Source organism: Tenrec ecaudatus, chromosome 9 (genome assembly GCF_050624435.1).
Source record: "Tenrec ecaudatus isolate mTenEca1 chromosome 9, mTenEca1.hap1, whole genome shotgun sequence".
In the NCBI taxonomy this organism is placed as follows: domain Eukaryota; kingdom Metazoa; phylum Chordata; class Mammalia; order Afrosoricida; family Tenrecidae; genus Tenrec; species Tenrec ecaudatus.
Genome location: NC_134538.1, coordinates 153932010 through 153954086, shown reverse-complemented (window position 1 = coordinate 153954086; position 22077 = coordinate 153932010). Strand labels below are relative to the sequence as shown.

Here is a 22077-nt window from a genome sequence, read left to right as displayed (position 1 = left end):
AATGATGAGGTGGGATTCATTGGATGAGTTTGTGTTTGGGAGCTCAGAGAAGGCCTTTCTACGTCTTTCAGGTTTATTTATACACATGCATACTTAACAAAACAAAATATGAAGTTGTATAAGATTACACACACTGTTCTGGTCCCTGTCTCTCCAGCCTCCCACCCCCCCAACACTGTTGTCTTGGTTTCCCCGCTACGTAATTAGTTATTACTAGAGGACGCTGTGGGGGAATTTGGGACTCCCGACAACAGGCCTGGCTGTGTGACTTCACCGTTTCCCACTTGGATAACGGGGAGGGCTGGAGGAGTCCTGGGAGTAATGCCGATAAACTGGGATCCTTCACCCCACTCCACCTAGTGACTGAACCCTCAGGTCCTGCTCTGCATGCTCCGTCATCAGTCGACGTTGGGAGGGTCTGGGGCGTGGCCTGGGCTGGAACTGAGGCTGCGGCGGGTCAGGGCGGGGACTTGGGCGTGGCCCAGATGGAGGGGTTGGTGGGAGCGGAAGGCGGTGCCAGGGTCAGGCCACGAGAAAGAGGCTGGGACGGGGCGGGGCCGAGGATGGGGGCGGGCCAGAGGGCCTGGGTACGTGCGCGCTCATTGGCTGATCGCGTCGGGACGCACTGGGCGCCCGACCCGCCTCCGCGCGCCCGCCGGCGCGGCCCCTCGAGGCGTTGGCGCAGCGATGGCGGAGGCCGTGGAGCGCACGGACGAGCTGGTGCGCGAGTACCTGCTGTTCCGCGGCTTCACGCACACGCTGCGGCAGCTGGACGCCGAGATCAAGGCGGACAAGGAGAAGGGCTTCCGGGTGAGGGCCCGGGGGGCGCGGAGCGGCCTGTCCCCAGCCAGCCTTGCGGGGAGGAAGCGGCGCTGCCACAGCCTAGCGGGTGTCCCTGGGGCGCGCTCCGCGCTTTGGTGACCGAGGAGGGGCCGAGGCCCGAGAGGGGACTGCCCAGCACGTCGGGAGCCAGTGGGTTTCCGAAACCGCGGCTGAGAGCCGGTCGGGCGGCGTGCGCCACCGGGCGTCTGTGCAGACCGCTTAACCGCGCGGGCCCACTCTGGGCAAGGTGGCCGCTGCAGTCGCCCAGAGACGTCGCTGCACGTTCCGGGACGGAGACTTCCCCTGTCTTTTGGTTTCGGTTGAGCAGTGTGTGGAGCGCAAGTGGGCGAAACTCCCGGATTGGCCGACTTCTGGGTTCGTAGTGAGCCAGCAGCGAGAGCGCCCGCGGCGTGAGGGGACCTGTCAGTCAGTGGTTACTTCCCCTGCGGACTGCCTTCGAATGGTGATCCCAGGCACCACTGAACTGAGATGCTGCCGGCCGTGGCCATGCGAGGCTCCCCGTGTCGGGCTCATCTTCCAGGGCCGCCTTGGACAGTTGTGATGGGCCCATACGATTTTCTTCCCTTGTCTGATGTCCCCAACTAGACTGTCAGGCCTTTCTTCCTACTGCCTTAGGGAGCACTGCTGAAATCTGTCCACCCTGGGTGACCCTCTGGGATTTGAAATACCCGTGGCATAGTTTCCAGCGTCACTGTTGTGCACAAAGCCATCACAGAGTGACACACCCACAGACTGGAGTGGCTACTCACTCCTCCTGTCCCCCCCCCCCTGCCCTTTGTTCCATTGAATAGATTCCAACTCAAAGCAGCCCTGTAGGACAGGGCAGAACAACCCATAGAATTTCCAAGCCTGTCACCCTTACAGAAGTATACTGTCACATCTTTTCTCCCTTGTGGTGGCTGGGAGGTTTGAACTGACACCCTTCCAATTAGCTGCCTAATGCTTAACCTCCGCACCATCAGAAACTGTTAGTGGTTCTGCTAACCCACTGCAGCTGAGTCAATTCTGACACATAGTGACCCTTCAGGACAGGGTAGGACTGCTTCTGTGGGTTTCTGAGACTGTACATCTTTACAGGAGCAGACAGTCTGACCTTTCTCCCTCGGAGTGGCTTGTGGGTTTGAACTGCCAACCTTGCAATTAACAGCCCGGTGCCTAACCCACAGCACCACCAGGGCTGCTTCTGTTGGTAGCCAAAGCAACCTGGATTCATATGAACATTGGATTGATATCCAAAATCTTTCTGGGATGGGCATGCTGGAGTTGTTTCTTTGCTGCTTGACCCTTTGGTGGCACTTTGGTGGCATGAAGGAATCAGGGCTTCTCATGGCAAGCTTGGCATCTTGAAGTCATGTGTGGCTCGAAGGACGACCATAGAGACCATAGAGAGGGTCTCAATCCACCTTTATTTTTTCCTTTCCTCAAAAATGACCTGCGGGTTGGCGTGGCATCGCCCAGGTGGTTGAACTACCCGATCGTTTAGTGCCGGAGCCGTTGTTTTTCATACCGACAAACCCGTGTCTGACCCCAGCAGATCCTTCCACAACCCTTACCCTAACACCTTTTCAGTATTTTGTAGATTGCTACCTTTCTTCTTTTTCCAACATCGAGAAACCCCAGCCGGGGGACAAAAACTGGATTAACTCTATGGGGTGAAGGCGGACCACTGCTGCCTCTCACCCCCTTCTCCGTCCCGTCGGTCTCTCGCCAGGTGGACAAGATCGTGGACCAGCTGCAGCAGTTAATGCAGGTGTACGACCTGGCTGCCTTGCGGGATTACTGGAGCTACCTGGAGCGCCGGCTCTTCAGCCGCTTGGAGGACATCTACAGACCCACCATCAACAAGTTGAAAACCAGCCTCTTCCGCTTTTACCTCGTCTACACGATCCAGGTGCTTGCTGGCTCAGGGTCCTGCTTCTGGTGGGGGTGTGGGGAGCTCTTTGATCGGGAAGCAGATTGATTTTTAACCCGAGGGAGGGCCGCGGGCGTGCGTGCTATGGTGGGGATTGCAGTCCTGGCACATTGTTTCCGACTCTGTCTTCGCCCCATCTGCAGGTCATCTGACTCTCCTTCCTCATTCTTGGTTCCCTCTGGTGTTAGCACGTCAGTCAGTCAGTCTGGGGGCATTTTGCAGACTCTACAGAGCAGCCCTGGTGGGCAGCGGGTTATGACTGGGGCTGCTGGTCACAAGGCCGGCTAAGTTTAACGCCACCAGCAGCTTTGCAAGAGGAAGACCAGGCTCTCTGCTCCTGTAAAGAGTCTCAGTGTTGGAAACGCAGAGACAGTGCACCTTGTCCTGTAGGGGGGCCGTGAGTCAGTCGACTCGATGGCAGGGGGTTTGAGTGCACGAGTTTAGGTGATTTGGGGTCCTCTAGATGATAGCTGACAGGGGAGATGAGTCACTTAGAATGTTGGAAAATAAACTGGCTGGGGGCTGTGTGGATGGGAGGGGTGGTTAATTTTCAGGATGGTACTTCTCATCTAAGCATCTTTTGTAACTTCGAGGTCTTTGTGGAGGTGGGGGGGGGGCGGGCGGGACCACACTGTTTTCTCTTCGTCAGATGGCCGGCCACACCTGGCTGGCTGGTGTCCCTGCTGTCTGGGGTATCGATTGGGAACCTCACCACATCCCCCTCTGCCCCTCCCCCTCCCTGTGTCCTGGCAGACCAACAGGAGCGACAAGGCCCAGGAGTTCTTTGCCAAGCAGGCCTCTGAGCTCCAGAACCAGGCCGAGTGGAAGGATTGGTTTGCCCTGCCTTTCCTGCCCTCCCCGGACACCAACCCCATCTTCGCCACTTACTTCTCAAGGCAGTGGGCTGACACCTTCATCGTGTCCCTGCACAACTTCCTGAGTGCCCTGCTGCAGTGTATGCATATCTTCAAGCCCCAGGGGCCCCTGGCACGGCCGTGGGAGGGGCTGCACACAGGCAGGCCGGAAAGCCTCCTCTGACTGTCACTGCACAACCCCTGGGCCCCAGGGTTTGGGCTTGGTGGGAAAGGGCCTTTGGCACCCGGTTCCAAAGGAGGAATTGTGAGCCAGACGCCTGAAGGCCACTGTGGCCAAGGCTGGCCAGTCTGCTCAGGGACCCAGTGAGCTCCTGATCTGGCGGGGCTGAACCAGCCGACCAGATGCCTTGCTGGGCAGTGCTTGCCACCCACGTCAGCTTGGCTGGACTCTGTAAGATCAGGCGTCAGCATGAGGACCCCCGGTGGTGGAGTGGGTGAAGTGTTTGGCTGCTGATTACAAGATAGGCAGAGCGACCCCATCAGCCGCCATGGGAGCAAGAGCAGGCTGGCTGCTCATGTGAAGACGTGGTCTCAGGAGCACCGTGGAGCAAGTGTGTGCTCTCCTGCAGGGCCCACGAGTCGGCATTCACTCAACAAATCCAGTTGTAGGTCTTCGTAGATAGTTTGGGGCTTCGTGAAGTTCAGGGGAAAACCTCACTGTTTTTCAATTCCACTTTTCTGTAAACTCTCAGTGGCAGAGTGGGCTTTGCGGAGAAAGGTGAGGTTTCCACTCCCAGAGTCCGACAGGGGTCATTTGGCTCTGTGAGTTGGAATCGACTTGGTGGCATTGAATTTGGTTTTTGAGGTGTGGGGTATATGTAGGGATAGAGTATTGATGTAGCGTGATAGAATACATTCACACACTATATGTGCATGTACAGGTATGTGAGAATGTGTGTGTTGTATGTGGTTTGTAGATATGTACCGTTCACACACTTGCCTCTTTGTCTCTGGAGCCAAGACCCAGCCAGGCTGCTCCCGTGCTTGTATCCAGACTGAGATCTGGGGCCGGCTCATGGAAGGCTGCCTCTCCCCGTGGGAAGCGGGGGTGTTTTCTGCTGGAGGGGTCCAGTGTCAGACCTGAAGTGGGAGCTTAGCTCAGAGCGGTGTAGCATGACCATGTGGGGATATACAGGTAGTCTTCGAGATCTTTCTGGAATCTCGAGGGCCTGCTGCACTTGAGGCAGAGTCTGCCCAGGTGCGTGTGGGGTTAAGAGAGCTGACGGCATAGCTGGACTGGAGGCTAAACCCTTCACCAGGGCAGGTTCCCTCTGGGTAAGGAAGACTGCAAGGCTGGTGTACTGCTAAGCCGCCTGGGCACCTGGCAGCAACCCACAAGGCCTCTAGGTTGCTTTTCCAGGACTGACTTGGGTGGCCTGGCTGTGATGCCTGTGAGGTGTCAGCCCCTCACCTCTTCCACCTAGACTGAGGTCTTCCCTGTGGGCTGGCCTGAGAGGAGGGGCAGCGGGTCCTCAGCCCCAGCCCGGCCTTGTGACTGGCAGGCACTGTGCTTCTGGGACAGGGCTGCGGGGTGCTGGCGGGGGTCTCTGAGCAAATGCAGGGAGCGCCTCCTTAACCCGCGCACCCGTTCCTGTGATCCTGAGCTTCGATGCCGAGTGCCAGAGGACCAACCAGGTCCAGGAGGAGAATGAACTGCTGCGGCAGAAGGTGGGCCGGGGGATGGGGGTTGTCGGGAGGGGGAGAGCAGGGGCCAGGCAAGAGGATCACCAGAAAACCAGCGTTAAGTGACTAGCATGAGCTTCCAGAAGAGGCTGACCCTGTGGACCTGCCACCTCGCCACTGACCTGCTCCCTCAGTCGGCCTCGCCCTCCCAGGCCTTGGCACGCCCGCCCACGTCTGTATTCTTTACAGTGGCTAGTGCCTGCTGCCAAACCAAAGGTCTGGGGCTCAAAACCCACCAGCCGCTCCGAGGGAGTAGGGTGAGGCTGTCTGCTCCGTGAAGCTGGACAGCTACGGAGGGCTGGTCTGAGCAGGAACAGACTCGGTGGCAGTGGGACGAGTGTCAGAGCCCTGGGGATGACGGTTACGTGCTTGGCTGCTGACTACAAGATCAAGGGTTTAAACCCACCAGCTTCTCCGAGGGAGAAAGACTTGGGAGTGTGCTCTTCCAAACACTGACAGCCTTGGAAACCCTGGGGAGCAGATCTGCCCTGTCCTGTAGGGGCGCCGTGAGTCGAACTCAATGGCAGCAGGTTTTCAGTTGTTCACAACCCAGAGGTGGTTTCCGTCTCGCTCGGCCCGTGTCTCTAGTTCAATCCTAAGACGGAGCCGGGGACCCTGCCCGCCTTTAAGTGTCCTTGAAGTGACAAGTTGTATTTTTCCAGGAAAAGGAAGATTATAAACATTTAGGTTTGATCATGTTAAAATTCTTGAATTGGGGGTATGTATGTTTGGATCATTTTTTCCCCCCTGGTAAATCCTTAAAATTGCTATAATTGAAAAAAATTTCAGAGTCCCTAAACCTGCTTCTAAAAAGTAACATGTGGCTGGGTGGAGCTGTTTCCTCCGTGGCTTCAGGAGGAAGCCAGGCCCGCTGAGAGGGCAGCCCAGTGGGTCGTGAGCTCCTGAGGGGCAGAGCCGTGTGCAGGCAGGGAGAGGGTGTCATTGCATGGGGTGTGTCCAGAGTGGTCCCCTTTGGGGGAAGAGGGCATCCTCTCACTGTCCTTGCCCTGCAGCTGTTTGCCCTGCAGGCAGAAGTCCACCGGCTGAAGAAAGAGGAACAGCCTCCAGAGGAGGAGGCGGCCACCTTGGTCCAGCACAAGCTACCTCCGTATGTCTCCAACATGGACCGCTTGGGGGACTCGGAGCTGTGAGTGCCTGCCAGCAGGATGGGTTCCCTCTGATCCAGGCTCCCTCCTGGCCAGTGAGAATGGCCCCCTGGCCTCCTGGACCCTGGACCTGTGCTGTGTTTGTTCCAGGGTCTCCTAAGCGAGGGCCCTGGGCTGCATGGTCCCAACCCACACCCTCTGCTGCACCCGGGACAGCAAGCTCACAGCTTTGTGGGCAGGCGCGACTGGTCCAGGTGGGAGGGGCCCTGCAAGTTCAGATGTGTAGACCAGGTTGTGGGCTCCAATGTGTGAGGTGAGAGTATGGGTCCAGGTGTCCAGGGCAGGCCTGTGAGACAGGGGCTGTGGTTAAGCTGTGTGGGACCTGTCCTTCAAGCTGCACCATCTAGGCTCCAGGGAGTGTTTGTCCGCCGAAAGGACCTCTTCCTGGAGGCAGTAGGAGCCTCCCTGTCAGATGGGAGCATGTGTACTTGACAAGCAGCCATGAAAGTGGGGCTGAGGTGGTGCTGGTGCTGGTGCCGGTGGTCGTCTCGACAGAGGTAGCTTAGAGCAGAATGGTCGACCTGTCTGTAATTGGTTTGTAATTGGTGACTGGCTGCAAACCCAGACAGGCAGGTCCCCCAGCCCCGCGGCCTCATCTGAGCCTGTGCCGCCCCACACAAATGGAGCAGGTGGGATGGGACGCTCTCGGCAGCCCCATGAACCGCGGTCAGCAGCAGGTGCGAGCTGTCCGCTGTGTGCTACGACAGAGGCGTCCCACCTTCCACGAAGGGCGCATCACTGGGCCACGTGCAGTGCTCGGTGTCCCGGGCTTTGAGGGTCGGCTGGGGAGCCGCGTTGGTGGTCAGGCACCTTCAGCTGGCGCCCTGTGACACAGTATCCCCCTGCCCAGAGCCATGGTGTGCAGCCAGAGGACCACCGGCCTCTCCCAGTCACCGCGAGGGGGCTTCCTGTCCTCGCTGCTGCCTCACAGTAAGAAGAGCCCCTCGAGACTGTCACCTGCCCAGGGGCCCCCGCAGGCCCAGAGCACCGCCAAGAGAGAGCCTGCAGGCAGCCAGGTAAGGGGCGCTCGGCCTCGTGTGTGCTGAGCAGAGAGGTGGGGCTCGGATACCGTGACCCAAGCCCACCCTTGCCCGTGGGAGAGGGGCCCCTGGTGATGTGGTGCGCATGGTAGCTGGTGGCACTGTGGGCTGGGTGTTGAAAGTCAGCAGTTCAAATCCACCAGCTGCTCCTCGGAAAGAAGATGAGGCTTTATGTTCCCGTAATGACACGCAGTCTTGGAAACCTAACGAGCAGTTCTGCTCTGTCCTGTAGGGTTGCTCTGAGTCGGAATCGACTGGACGGTATGGGGTGGGCTGTGCTGTGTCTCTGAAGTTTGTACTCAGACTGCATGCAAGTGCTCCTGGAATTGACTCTGGGACCGCCGCGGCATGGCTGCCTGAAGAGTGAAACATTTGAAGCGCAAGCTTCAATACCTGCTGGCTGTGCAGCGGGCTCGCCCGTGTGTGGCCGCTTGTTGGGCACCCTTATCGCACCCTCCGCCTCCTGGAGGCCTGGCCAGGCCTGGAGTTGAGCATCTCTCCAGGCAGAGCTGGCCACAGCCCTTTCTTCCAGAACTGCTTGCCCCAGTGAAAGTTTAACGATCTGGAGTTCCTGCCTGTGGCTGTCAAGTTTGACCGGCTTTTATTAGTTACAGATAAAGTAGGCCACCTCAGCCTGTGCCCTCTGCCTTGACTGCCTTGATTGAGAGCAGTCCTGTGTGAAGGAGCAGTTGGGGAGGGAGGTCTGCCCAGGGGCTGGAGAAGAGGCGGCGCAGCGCTGTGGTCGAGGGGGCCTCCTTGGGCAGCTGGGCATCCGCCTGATCCTGCTTATCACCTCCCGCAGACAGCCGCACTAGGCGCTTGACTCTTCTGTGGGACCTTGATGCTAGCAGTGTGTCTGCTCCCTGCTGCCACCCAGGAGCCCCAGCTCATGGCGACCCATGCATGCTGGACCGTGCTGGTCCCTGGGTTTCCATGGCGACAGACCGTGCTGGTCCCTGGGTTTCTGTGAGCGGATTTTTGAGGCAGATCACCAGGCCTTTCTTGCCTTAGTCCAGAAGCTCCCCTGAAACCCTGTTGGTAACCCCACGTTCATGATGGACATGGCCCTGGCCAGAAATCATCTCCTTTTGTCCATCTTGGGTAGCATCTTTGGACGCCCCAGGAATAGGCCACAGCTGGGCCCCTCTCGTCCCGCCCCGCGCTATCCTGGGGTGGCCGAGAGTCCTGCAATCGGGATAGAAAGAGGTCACCAAGCTCTTCTCCCACAGTGCCTCTGGGGTGGGTGCAAATGGCCAAGCTTCTGGTTTGTGGTGGAGCACCAACCGAGGATGCCCCAGGGCCCTCTCTGCTCCCTCGGGCCAACTGGGTGAGCCGCTGTAAGCAGAGCTCCGAGCCTGGCACCCGGCACCTTCAGTCACGGCTGCTGGGTTTGTGAGGGACTTGTCCACGTAGGCACCTAGGCCCATTGCTAACCTGATAGGCCACCTACACAAACTCCTTCAATCCGGGCATCTGCCAGGGCTGAACCCACCCAAACCGGTGAGCGTGGCTCTGCCTCTCATAAGAGTTCTTCCCCCCCCCCCCCCCGGAAGCTGGCCTTCTGCATGCCCTGTGGGCCCCCCAGCCTACCATCCTGGTGCCCCTCCTCTGGGGAAGATATTTACAAGGAGTCCTTGGGGTGGGGAGGGTGGTAGGTTAAGCATTGGGCTGCTAACCACAAGGTTGATGGTTCAAACCCACCAGCTGTTCCTCAGGACAAAGATGAGGCTGTTTGCTCCCGTAAAGATTTGTAGTCTCCAAAACCTTAAGGAGATGTTCTACTCTCTCTCTTAGGAATTAGAACAGAATTTTTAAAATATGAGTGAAGTGCCCTGGTTGCACAGTATCTGACTTAGCATCCAACTGCTCGGCTCCTCCCCAGGGTGAAGAGGAGGCAGTCTGACCGTCTGGGGCAGACATCTACTCTGGCCTCTCGGGTCACCGTGAGTGGGAGCCGACTGGACAGCGGGGGAGGGGAGGGGGGAGAGGGGGTTTGGCTTTTGTTGTCCTGCTGATGCCCGCAGGGGAGTGGGGTTCTTAGCCACTTTATAGGTAGCCTCACCCCTGTGGCCTGGATGGTGAGGGGCCTTCACATGATGCTGGTGTTTCATAAGCCTCGTCTGCCTTGCTGGGGGCACAGTGGATGATGAACTGGGCTGCTGACCGAAAGGTCTACAGTTCATACCCGCAGACTGGGCTGTCTGTCTCGGAAACCCACCAGTGCCGTTCTGCCTGGGTCTCTGTGAGTTGGCTTCGACCTGACAGCAGCGAGTTTAGGATTTGGGATGCTGTTTTGCCGGCTTCTGTGATGCATGTCAGCTTTGTCCCACCACCTCTAAGACAGAGCTCCCGCCGCCTCTTCCCCAGTAAAGATACACCCACCTACAGGTGTCCCCCGAAGCGAGACACTATTTCATTGCACAGTGGCACTGAGACATGGCAGGGCTGTCTCACCGCGTCAGCATTTGCGTCTGTTACATTGGCTGAACCTTGAGTTCCCAGCATTCTTAGGGACGGAGCTGCTCTCACGTTGTTTGAAAATGAGGACGGAGCACTCTCTCAGCCTTCAGTTTGAATCAGGAGGTAAAGTGTTAGAAATGGCTTCATGGGGGTGGGTGGTGGTTAGCGGGAGGTAGCTGATAAACCACACTTCCCAGCGCTCTTAATTCACACCTGCTCAGGCAGCACACCTGCCTCCCGGGAATTGCCTTATTACAAAGATAACCTGTAATTGGCTGCGGGAAGAAGAAATCCTGGTGCCCATGGACTCCGAGTGGAGTTGTCGCTGTTATTAGTCTCAATTATCTGCTCACTGGAGATGTTGGGTGAGAACAGCTGCCCCCAGGTTGTTCCTGGATCTTACTGGGCACAATGGGAGCTGTGACTTCACTCTCCGCTGGCCTGTCTGTGGGGTGGCTGGTGGCCTGTGTCCCTGCCTGGTTGGTAGGAGATTGCCTGTCTAGCCAGGGGGCTTTGGGCCCTAGTTGCTTGACTCAGGGCTCCCAGTGTCCTGGCTCCCAGTCAGAGGCTCTTCCAGAAAGCTCCATGCCAAGCTGCAGGTGGCAGTTTGGGACAGGCTGGGATCCCCTAGTGTTGGGTGTGGGGATTCCTCAGTTGAGCCTCTTGCCGCTGGCTCCCATCAGTGGGTTGTGGACCAGAGGCCTTCAGCTCTAAGGCCGCAGGTAGGACTGTGTGGAAGCCCCTCTCAGGCTTGCTGGGGGCCATGTGGAAGCCCCTCTGGAAGGGCTTTGGTTAACGGTACAGCCTCTGAGAGCCAGACACTGGCTAAGGTGGAGCTCATCAGAGCCAGAGGGCCCCGTGATTTCCCAGTGAAGCAGGAGCCGGAAGCCTGGGGAGACCACACCCTGTCACATGCCACATGCCTGTCACCTGTAGGAACGCACAGGGGTTCCTGTGTCCTTTAGCTCCCGCCCCGTGGCGCTGCTGCCTCTCTTCTCAGTGCCACCTGCGCCATGGGCCCAAGCCCTCTGGGATTCCGCTGGGTGGGCAAGGGACAGATCAGATGCTCTCCCAGCCTCAGTTTCCACCCGGGACAGTGCCGGCCTCAGTGGTAAGACAGCGTGCCCCTCCTGGGGGCCCCATGCCTGTCAGCAGAACTGTCCCTGGGGTTGGGGGGGGGGTGGATAGGCACTATGTCACCGGACCTTTAGTAGTACTTGCTGTTGTCAATAGTAGGAGTGGGGTCCAAGAAGTTTGTGGGAAGTGCAATTATAGGAGCAGATTGTTTTTTCTTGACTGTTTTGAAGGCCTCTCGTGTGATGACTGGTTTACTTGACGCTGTTCAATCGGGCCCCAAACCCCGCTTCTGCGAAAGGAGCCGGAGTTCTGAGCAGCAGGTGACACTGGACAGGAGAGCCATCGATCCCCCGAGGTCACCTTTGCAGTTAGTCTCCAGTCACCCCTTTCCGGCTTCCTCGACTGTCCGCACACGTCGTCAGGGGAAGAGCCTTGGGTGCTGTCCAGTGCTCCTGGGTGTGACCATGTGGCCAGGCCTCGGCCCTTCCCATGGTACCTCCGCCGTCCTGGAAAAGTCGCAGCATCCACAGGGTTGGGGGATCCCTGTGAACCATCTTAGCGGCTTTGGTGTGGAAACAAAAACCGGGACCAGGCGGCACACAGGCTCTGGCTGAGCCTTGCCTTGGGTCCTGGGGAGGCCGAGGCCCGGTCACTGCCCCCGAGCGGCTCCTTGTTCAGTCCCTTTGCTAAGAGTGTCACACAAGTGAGGCTGGGTGGGAGTGGGGAATACCGCAGGAGGAAGACCGCCCAGGCGGGTGAAGAGGTGGCCCTTGGTGGAGGGCAGCAACGTCTCTCCCTGGGCCCCGTGGGTACTGAGCTCACTCCTAGGCCCTGTGAGCCCGGTTGCCCTGCCACTCTGGTCACACAAAGGCCCGCCTCTTTCCTGTGCAGCTGATCTTACTGGAAGGCCCTTGGGGTTCCAGCAGAGTCCGGGTGATGTGTGTGCTGCCATGTGATTGTTTCCAGAGGAGCCTCAGTGCTTGCACCACAGCAGAAAGCAGGAGGGGTCCTGTGTGCTCCTTCTCCTCCCTCTGGGCCCGGGGTGGGGGTGGGGGGTGGAGAGCTGGGTGTGGATGCGCTGCCGAAGGCAGGGCTGCTTGCCGATGTTCGATGCTGTGACACCAGCGCAGGGCCCGCCCCACATCCTCCCCAGTCTGGTGGGAGGTCCTGAGGGTGGGCACAGCGGTCAGGGAGGAGGGGTGGGGGGGACGAAGGCATGGCTTTGCTTATGGCTCTGTTCACCTGCTGGCAGAGCTCACTGCCCTCACATCAATGCCAACTCACAGGGACCCTGTAAGACAGGGCAGCACTGCCCCTGTGGGGTTCCCAGATTGTAAGTCTTCATGGGAGAAGGCCCCATCTTTCTCCTGTTGAGTGACTGGCGGTTTTGAACTGCCGACCTTGCAGTTAGAAGCCCAACCTGTCACCTCTATGCCCCCATGGCTCCTTCCTGCTGCTGAGAGTCACACTGTAAGCACCCTGTCCCCACCACCTGGGAGGACCCTTACACTGAGCTTCTTGCCCTCCAGGCTGCCAAAGGGAAGGATCTGGTATCTGGGGCCAAGGACGGCAAGGGCCTCTTCAGCGGGCTGGGCGCTGGGGAGGCCAGCTGGCCGCAGCCCCGGCAGCGGCGTCTGCAGGACCACAGCAAGGAGCGCAAGGAGCTGTTCTCGACCACCTCTGCCCAGGTAGGGTGGCCAGGGCCGAGGGTGGAGAGGTGGGCAGAGCTGGCACACCCTGGCCTGCTTCCTGGCCCAGCACCTTCAGCGTGGCTGGGTGCAAAGCCTGGCTTTGCTCAGCAGGTTTTAGCTTGGGCTCGTATTCGGCCTGGCTCCCAGGATCCCCTTTCCCAAGGCAGCAGTATCCTGAGTGGGGTCGCCCAGAACAGACCCTGCCCTGGACATGCTCCCGAAAAGCCAGTTCTGAGAAAAGGGGTTGGGAGCCGCTGTACATGGCCAGCGCTCCGGGGTCAGCCTCGTGCCAGCATGTCCTGGCTCCGTGGGAAATGGCCAGGGCTCTTGTTGGAGGCACTCTGGGGTCAGCCTCACACCAGCATGTCCTGGCTTCGTGGGAGATGGCCAGGACCCTTGTGGGAGACTGCGGGAGGCCTGGTCCCCGATCCCGACAGAATGCGCCGCTGCTGTTTCTGTGGGACACGCTTGGCATGGGCCCATGCCAGGGTACCCTCGGGCTCTCTGGCCCACATTGCTTTCCTGACCACTTTCCTCCTAGTGGGGCTACTTGCTGGCCAGTGGACAGCCCCATGCAATTAGAAGTGGACGGCCTTAGGGGGCACCTTCAAGTAGAGATTTGCCTGATTCACCCTGGGAAGACACCCTGCTGGGGCAGGGGCGAGGGGCCATGCAGCTGAGCACTCTAAGACCTGGCAGGCAGTATGTTGCAGCCTGGCCTCTCCCTGTGCCAACCTTGGCCAGCCAATCCCTGATAACTGGCCCCCTGGTGGTTGGCAGAGCGCAGAGAAGAAGCTAGATGCTGGTGGCACGGAGGTGGAGCCTAGCCCCGAGCCCCACCCTGAGCTGGCAGAGGCGCCCGTGCGGGGCCCTGAGGGCAGCCGCCCTGAGCAGCCCTTCATCGTGCTGGGCCAAGAGGAGTATGGGGAGCATCATTCTTCCATCATGCACTGCAGGTGAGCAGGGAGGGGTGGGGAAGACCAGGGACACACATTCAGCCTGCTCAGAGTGAGGCGGGTACAGGATGTGGGCAGGATGGGTCTGTCCCCACGCCATCTGGCCACCTGCTAGTATTGACTGATGGGGCTTAGCTTCTGTCCTTCCCAGCCCTGTAGTGAGTGACCCGTTATTTCCCTAACACTCATGCTCTGTCAGTCAATGGACTGCTCACCACAAGGTTTGTAGTTCAAACTCACCAGCCAGCCCACAGGAGAAAGATGAGGCTGTCTGCTCCTGTAGAAATTCACAGCCTCAGGATCCCTTTATAGGGTTGATATAAGTCAGAATGGATTAGATGTCAGTGTTTTTTTCCCCTCTGTTGGTACTTTTAGGTAATTCTTTATCACTGATAAGTTTGCCTATAAAAACCTCAAACATCAAACTCATTTCCATTGAGTCAATGCTGACTCATAATAAAGACCCTACAAGACAGGGTAGACGCTGCAGCTCTTTACGGAGTAGAAAGTCTTGTCTTTCTCCCAAGGAGTGGCTGGTGGTTTCAGACTGCAGACCTTGTGGTTAACAGCGCAATGCTTAACCACTGCTCCACCAAGGCTCCATGGCCTCTTGAGAGCACACAGTAAGATTTTGAGAGGGTAGATGGGCTTCGCACGAAGAACTGGGGGGCCAGGCCGCCACCCACGGAGATAACCCAAACCACAAGAGCCTGGTGCCTGCGCCCCACATGCAGAGCAGAACTGCTCCGCCGGGTTTCCAACACTGTGTCCCCAGCGATTCCTGGGAAATACAGAGGCTTTGAAATCTCCGCAGTTTAAGAGGGCCACGTGGTCTGCTCCTTTTGCACATTCCTGTGTGTGTGTGTGTGTGTGTGTGTGTGTGTGTATGTGTGTGTGTGTGTGTGTGAGAGAGAGAGAGAGAGAGAGAGAGAGAGAGAGAGAGAGAGAGAGAGAGAGAGAGAGAGAGAGAGAGAGAGAGATGGGGGACAGGGATGTTGAAACCCTTTCTTCATCCTGTGTCCTCTGGGTGCAGACCCTGGGGTGGGTTAGTGGGAGGTGGGGTGTGTGTGTGTGTGTGACACCCTCTTCTCTCCCCTCCCCCAGAGTGGACTGCTCGGGGAGGAGGGTGGCCAGCTTGGATGTGGATGGGGTCATCAAAGTGTGGTCCTTCAACCCCATCATGCAGACCAAAGCATCCTCCATCTCCAAGTCCCCGCTGCTCTCCCTGGAATGGGCCACCAAGCGGGACAGACTGGTGAGTGTGGCTAGGGGAGCCGTCCATGGTAGAGGATTCTCTGGCCCCTCACCCAAACCGCTGGCACTGGGGGCAGCCAAGTGGGATCCCCTCCCTCACTGAGGGCCAGAAGACCCAGTGGGCTTCTGCTGTGGGGCTGCAGCTCCCAAGGCTGGACCCAGGGCATCCTTAGACAGCCCGTGGTGGAAGGCTCCGCCCTAGCATGTGGTTTGACTTCTCCACTGGCCTCGGGAGACTGGGTGGCTGGCTCTCCCCCTCCTGTCTCCTCACCTGCCGTGATACGGACAGCCTCAGGGTGCCCCCTGCACTGTGTGGTGCCCCCCCCCCCGCCCCGGCAGTGATACAGTGTGTTGTTTTCGTCTGCGCCGTGTCGTGTACACCACAGGTTTAGACTTGGGAGGGAAACATGAATTTATAGCCGTGCTCTGCTTCCATTCTCATGTTCAGAGAGAGATTCTGAGTGGCCTGGGCAGCCCTGCTGGTCTGCCACTATTGACAGGGAAGACCGGGCCTCTGGTACCCTGTGGCCGCCAGCAGGGCCAAGGCAGTGCCCGGTGGTCTTCCAGCTAACCTGCCTGGGGACCAGCTGCTTCCTGCTCACCATGCAGAGCACAGCTTCCTGAAGGCAAGGAGGTCGTGACAAGTGGTGGCCAGAGCTGTCCCCAGAAGGGCAGTGTCCCAGGCCCCTCTCCCCAAGGACTCATCCCAGGGAGGGGGCACTGATTGCTCTGGAGCAAACAGCTGTGGTAGGAGCGCCTGGGACATTTAAAGTGGACTCGCTATGGAAAGCCGGAGGTGGGTGGGGTCACCCCTCAGGCTGTTTCCAGGTGGCCGAGGCTGCTGCCTCCCCCTGTACTTTCTGTCCCAGCTGTGTCTTCCTGTGTGTGTCATCCAGGCCCTACCGCCCCTCACAGTGGCCCACCCTAGTCCCCCACCCTCTCCCTGTAGCTCCTCCTGGGCAGTGCGGTGGGCACAGTCCGCCTCTATGACACGGAAGCCAAGAAGAACCTGTGTGAGATCAACATCCATGAAGACATGCCCAGGTGAGTGCAGCCTGCCCCCGCCACGCTGCATGCTGGGGCATGGTGCTCGCCATCTGACCCCAAGCCTGTGCTGCCGCAGGATCCTGTCTCTCTCCTGCAGCCCCAATGGGGCCTCGTTCGTCTGCTCGGCTGCAGCCCCGAGCCTCGCCTCCCACGTGGACGTGCTGTCCCCCGACCTCGGCAGCAGGGGTGGGAACCAGGTCCCGGGCCGGCTGCTGCTCTGGGACACCAAGACCATGAAGCAGCAGGTGGGGTGCCGCGCATGCGCAGCTGCCCTCCATTGCTTGGGCGGGCGAGATGGGGTCGCAGCCCTGCGATAAACTCCTGCCCTGGGCCTTCCGGCAGATACTTCCGAAAGTGCTGGAAAATCTCCGCTCCCTCTCTGTTCCATCTCATCCCTCTGGGAAGGGCCCTCGCCGCCCCCTCTCCGCAGTGCTGTGCTCCCCCGGCCCACGGGGCTCCCTCGATTTCACCGTGCCTCTCTCCGCTCTGTCCTCTGTCCACGGTCCCCTGCGCTGACCTGCCCGGCTCTGTCCAGCATGCCATGGGCTGTCAATGAACAAACAGGATTTGAGCCTTAGGATCGCGCCATGTGACCTCACATGGTGTCTGCCCCCGGAGCAGATGTGAGCTGGGTGGGGTGAGAGGGCAGTTGGGGGCGGTAGAGATGCCGGTGGCTGTTGCCTGGGGGATGCACCAGGTGTGGCTGCTTTCTGAGGCACAGTTTTGCTGAGAAGTGAGGCCCACAGGGCAGTGCGGGCAGCACAGCACCCCACCCGCCCCATGGCCCGTGGGATTGACCTGGGGGGACAGTGGCATGTGTGGGCTGCTCACCACCCTGTCCCCCTGCCAGCTTCAGTTCTCCCTGGACCCAGAGCCCATTGCCGTCAACTGTACGGCCTTCAATCACAACGGGAACCTGCTGGTCACTGGCGCGGCGGATGGCATCATCCGGTTGTTTGGTAAGAAGGTGGCTTATGACAACCCTAGCCCTGCTCCAATGGCCCCAGGAGGTGAGCATGCGTGTGACGGGGCAGCGCTGCTCAGCCTGCGTCTGGACGCAGCAGGAGCCTCCGCCCTTCAGCCCCGCACTGCCAGGTCGGGCGCCCCAAGGCTGTGTGAGATCCGGAGGACACACGAGTGCCTGGTCAGAGTGGGGTCTGTGCCCCAGGTTCTGGACCCATGGCTGGAACACCTTTTGCCTTAGCTGTGGGCTTGCACCCTGCCTACGCCCTTCCCGCTTCCCCGGGGGATGTGTCCCTGGACTTGGAGCCCCGCCAATCCACTCTGACCGAGGGGTGCAGAAGCTGCACCTGGGGCTGCACAAGGCTGGCCCCGAAGGGGTCTGCCTCCCTGCCAGAGTTGGGTCCCTGGCGCACCGGGAGGCTCACTCCGGTGCGCTTCGGTGGGGGGTGCGGGATGCGGTGCGGGTGACATCAGCGCGTCCCTGTGCGCAGACATGCAGCAGCACGAGTGCGCAATGAGCTGGAAGGCCCACAGTGGGGAGGTGTGCTCGGTGGAGTTCAGCTACGACGAGAACACCGTGTACAGCATCGGCGAGGATGGCAAGGTGCGTGGGCTGCAGCTCAGCTGACCGGGTGGAGGCAGAGTCAAGGGAGGAGGCCTGCAGGGGGCCTCTCGGGGAGGGGCTGGAGCGGAGAGCGAGGACTCGAGTGGGTGCCCTGCTGCCTTGTCCACCTTGGGAGTGGTGACTGAGCCCCTTCTCTGAAACCTCGGGGAAGTGGTATCGAGGCAAAAGCGACTTTCTGTGCATGTCCACAGGCCCGAGTTATAAGGGGCCACCCTCACTTAGAAGACGGGGTCTCTCCCAGGCAGCCTGCCGTGGATCACATGCTGCCCAGTAAAGGAGGCTGCGTGGCCTCTCCTCCCTACCTCCTCCTGCCCCAGGGGCCGACAGGGCTTAACCTTTGTGACAGTGATGGGGAGACATGGCCCAGGTGGTCTGGGGCACCTACTTCTTGCACTGTGAAGAGGTCAGGGTTGGGGCCGTGGGCGTGTAGTCCCTGGCCCGCCGCCAGACCCCCCTGAACTCTCCCTGTTGTGTCCGTGTGTGGTGCAGTTCATCCAGTGGGACATCCACAAGAGCGGCCTGAAGGTGTCCGAGTCGAGCCTGCCCCCCGACGCCACAGGTCCCTTCGTGCTGTCTGGGTACAGCGGCTACAAGCAGGTGCAGACCCCCAGGGGCCGGCTCTTCGCCTTCGACTCCGAGGGCCACTACATGCTGACATGCTCTGCTACCGGGGGCGTCATCTACAAGGTAGATGGTGGGGGCTGGGCTGTGGGAGGACCAGGCTGGGCAGACCCCCTCCCCGCCCTGCCAGTTGTCCCTCGTGTCCCCCAGCAAGTGTGTTGGGTTGGGGTGGGAGCTGGAGATACCCTTGAAGCAGGTAAAGCAGGTATCTTCGAGAAGATGGCCTCTTCTCGTCAGGAGTGCTGGTGGTGAGGTGACTGAGGCTTGGCTGCTAACTGACAAGTCGGCGGTTCAAACCCCAAGCACCCCCAGCCACTCACGAGAGGATATGGCAGTCTGCCCTGGGCGGACGGCAGAGAGGGCCAGTGGGGGCAGCTCTCCCCCGTCTTGCCGGCTGGTGCCATTGGGGCCCGCTCATGGCAGATGCGCCATCCTGGGGCCTTTGGGGAACAGATTGCCCATCTTTGATTTCAGGGAGCCGCTGGTGAATTCCACCCGCTCACCTTTTGGGGATCAGCTGCCTTGTGCTGCTGGCCTGTGCCATCGTTCTCTGTGCTGCATTGTCAGAAAGACCATAGTGTGCAGCTTAGACAGACAGACAGACAGACAGACAAGTGTTTTCTCTTGCAGTTCTACTTCAGGGTGCCGGCTCTAGCCTGGGTGTTTCTCTCACACTCACCATTGTGGGGGAAGGACCTTGTCTTTGCAGCTTCTGGTTTCCATGGAGATAGGGAGATGGGTCTCTGCCCCTTGGCATCTCCCCCCAAATCCCCACCCCACCTGGTGTCCATCTCTGCTGCTTAGTTTGCTTTTACAGTGTGTGAGCTATCGACTTGATGCACGCCCCCGCTCATCTTGCCTCTTAGCAAGACTATGGCAGCCGAGCCCCAAATGGGGTGGTGACCACAGGCGTGCTTCCAACAGCTGAAGCACACGTGTTCTGGGGAGGACACGATTAAGTACCTCGTAGCATGTGATTACGAGGGCACTGGGCCTCCTGGACTCCTGGTTAGCAGCACGACTCCTTTACTGGACAAGGTGCAGGACAACACCCACTGGACATGACGGCACCTGGGTTCATAGGCAGATGTGCTCAAAGTCTGATTTCTTAAATCTCAGCGCTGCTGCTGCTAGGTGCTGTGGAGTCGGTGCTGACCCATAGCGACCCATGTAGAACAGAACAGAACACCACCCAGCCCTGCGCCCTCCTCTCTCGTGCTCGAGCCTATTGCTGCAGCCACTGTGCCAACTCATCTCCCTGAGGGCCTTCCTCCTCCTGATCTTCCTCTTCCTCTTCCCCTGCCCACCACTGGTCTCCCTTGATGACGTGTCGAAAGTACGTTAGACCAAGTCTCGCCAGCCTTGTTCCTAAGGAGCGTTCTGCCTGTCCTTCAGGACAGATTTGGGGCCGATTTCTTTGGGGATGTTGTACCGGGGATCAACTCCCCCTGTACAACTCGTGGACGGTTCTATTTGCTTTTTAAACTTCTCTTGTCCGTGAAGGGGCTGATGTCTCTGTCAGCTTCCCTAGCCTGGCTGAGCACGTGTGACCGCCTCCTTCCTGTCTCCAGTACCCCGCACCCTGCCCCCTTTCCCTCCTTTTGCTACCTTGGTCTGACCGTTCCCAGTGCCTTCTTGGGATCTCGGGCCGACCACACAGGGGGGATGAGCCAAGACCCTACCCTCCAGACAGAAGGACATGATAGGAGGACAGGTTGGGGTGTGAGCAAGAGTTATTGGCCCACTGCGGACCAAGGCGGGCAAGAGCCCTTAGGGGACAGTTTCCCAGGAGCATGCTGCACATGCAGATGGAGGACAAGTGGAAGTTGGGAAAGAGGACACCTCTCTGACCTGAGCAGCCCAGCCAGCCTGTCCGGAGGGGCGGCTGGGAGCACGTGGGCGTGACAGCCAGGATTGCGGGGCGGTCCAGGTTGTGCCCAAGTGCTGTGTGCTGATGCGCCCGGTCTCTGCCTCCTCCTCACAGCTCAGCAGGGAGAAGGGCTTGGAGAGCTGCTTGAGTCTGGGCGGCCACCGCGCCCCCGTGGTGACCGTGGACTGGAGCACAGCCATGGACTGCGGGACCTGCCTCACGGCCTCCATGGATGGCAAGATCAAGTTGACCACTCTGCTGGCCCACAAACTCTGAAGGGCTGCCTCAGGTCACTGCTGGACAAGATGAGCAAGACAGGTCGATCACTGGCGGGTGCTCCTGCTGCTGCTGCGGTGACAGGTTGCCTGTGGGGTGCCGGACAGACTGCTTCAGGGAGTAGATGGCCTGGCTCTTGGGTTCTGTGGGGACCATCCCCCACCCCCACCGCGGGACGATTTCCTGCCAGAGCTTGGGAAGAAAGACGAAGCTCTGCAGACCAGCCAGGGCCCGGAGAGCACCCGTGTGTTGTGGGGAGTTGTTCATTTTTCTTAAGAAAAGATGATGCCTTTGTGGACACTGGGTATCTCTTGGCAGCGGAGGTGGGTGGGGGGGGGTCCCTGCAGAGTGTCTTCTAAAGTCTCAGCCTGGCGCTGGTTAGCAGTGAGCCCCACGAGGACCAGTGTCATCCCCCCCTCCCCTGGCCTTTGTGGGGCGGGATGGACTCACCTTGCCCTTGCTCCACTGGATGTCCAGCTGTGCCGGTTTCCAAGGCCTTGGTGAAGGCCACCCTGCTCTGCCTCTTCCCTGGGAGCCTGCAGTTTCTGTTCCAGCACGGAGGACCTGAGTCGCTGATTCCCCTGCCTGGTGTCATTGAGGCAAAGCGAGGAAACAGGCTGTCCAGTAGCCAGCACTGGGTTCAGGCCGTTCCCACCCGTGCAGCTGGGCCCACAGCCTTGTCCCGGCCAGGCCAGGCTGCTGAGATGAGGGGCCCGAGGGAACTGCCTTCTTTCCCTTGTCGGTGGTGGGCTTGACCCTGTGGGGCAGCCCTGTCATCACTTGAGGTTCCTGAGCGTCAGCACCCAGCTGTGGAGGAAAGTAGGTGGACGTGGCATCAGACCCTCGAGTGGGGGGAGGAGAGGGGAAGAGGGAGAGAGAGTCCCTTTCCCTGCCCCCTGCAACTCAGAAGTTATTTTGGGAAGGGAACAGTCTAGTCATTCCAGTGCATCCACAGGTGTGTGGGTGAGGCTGCTGACTCCTGGTGACCGCAGGTGGGTGGAGAGGCCAGGCCATGACTGCTGCCCTATCTCTGGAAGACACCCTTCAGGACCAGGAGGAGTTTGTGTTCTGGGTGACCATGATCACAGAGATAAAGGGTCCCTTTCTTTCTGGACCTTGCCTCCCCAACCCTAGGACTGACTCGCTGTCTTGTGCTCACCTCCTGAGGGTCAGGGCAGGCAACCTGATGTGTCCCCAGCATCCCACCCAGCCCCAAGACCCAAACCCACTGCCACCCAGGATGCAGACCCACAGGGACCCTCTGGTAAACCTTCATGGGGGCAGGTAGCCTCCTATGCCTCCCTGGGAGCAACCAGTGGGTTTGAAGCTCCTACCTTGTGGTTAGCAACCCTTTGCTTACCCAGCAGGGCGCTGGTGCAAGACCCAGCCCTCACACCTATAGGCACTGCCCCTTTCTGTGGCCAGGTGCAGACCCTGGTCTGGTCCAAGCTGCCCTGGGGTGCACAGGTGTGAGGCCTCCCTCTAATTGCCTGCTTGCCCTTAAATCCCCTCAGACACCCCCCCACCCCCCGCAAAAAAAATAGCATTCAAAATGCCCCAGAGCCTGATCTCAATTATTCAAATTACAAGCGTGGTTTTTCTCTCCCTGTGAATGGTCAGCCATGGGCCCAGACCTAGCTTCCCTTCACGTTCCAGGTGGAGTTGGAGAGAAATCTGGGTGGGGCTGGTGGGACAAACACAGAGTCCTGGGCTACCAA

General features: G+C 59.3%; 1 protein-coding gene across 1 annotated transcript; it reads left to right on the top strand.

Moving 5' to 3' along the window:
- Positions 1-637: 637 nt before the first annotated feature.
- WDR91 (WD repeat domain 91) lies at positions 638-21916 on the top strand. The gene is made up of 15 exons (XM_075558695.1): positions 638-810; positions 2555-2734; positions 3509-3716; positions 5216-5298; positions 6327-6460; positions 7330-7495; positions 12586-12744; positions 13528-13703; positions 14808-14958; positions 15907-16001; positions 16081-16249; positions 16855-16963; positions 17459-17571; positions 18082-18279; positions 20198-21916. Exons 1-15 carry the CDS (start codon positions 688-690, stop codon positions 20357-20359), a joined length of 2226 nt encoding a protein of 741 aa, XP_075414810.1. The 5' UTR covers positions 638-687; the 3' UTR covers positions 20360-21916.
- The last annotated feature ends 161 nt before the right edge of the window (positions 21917-22077 follow it).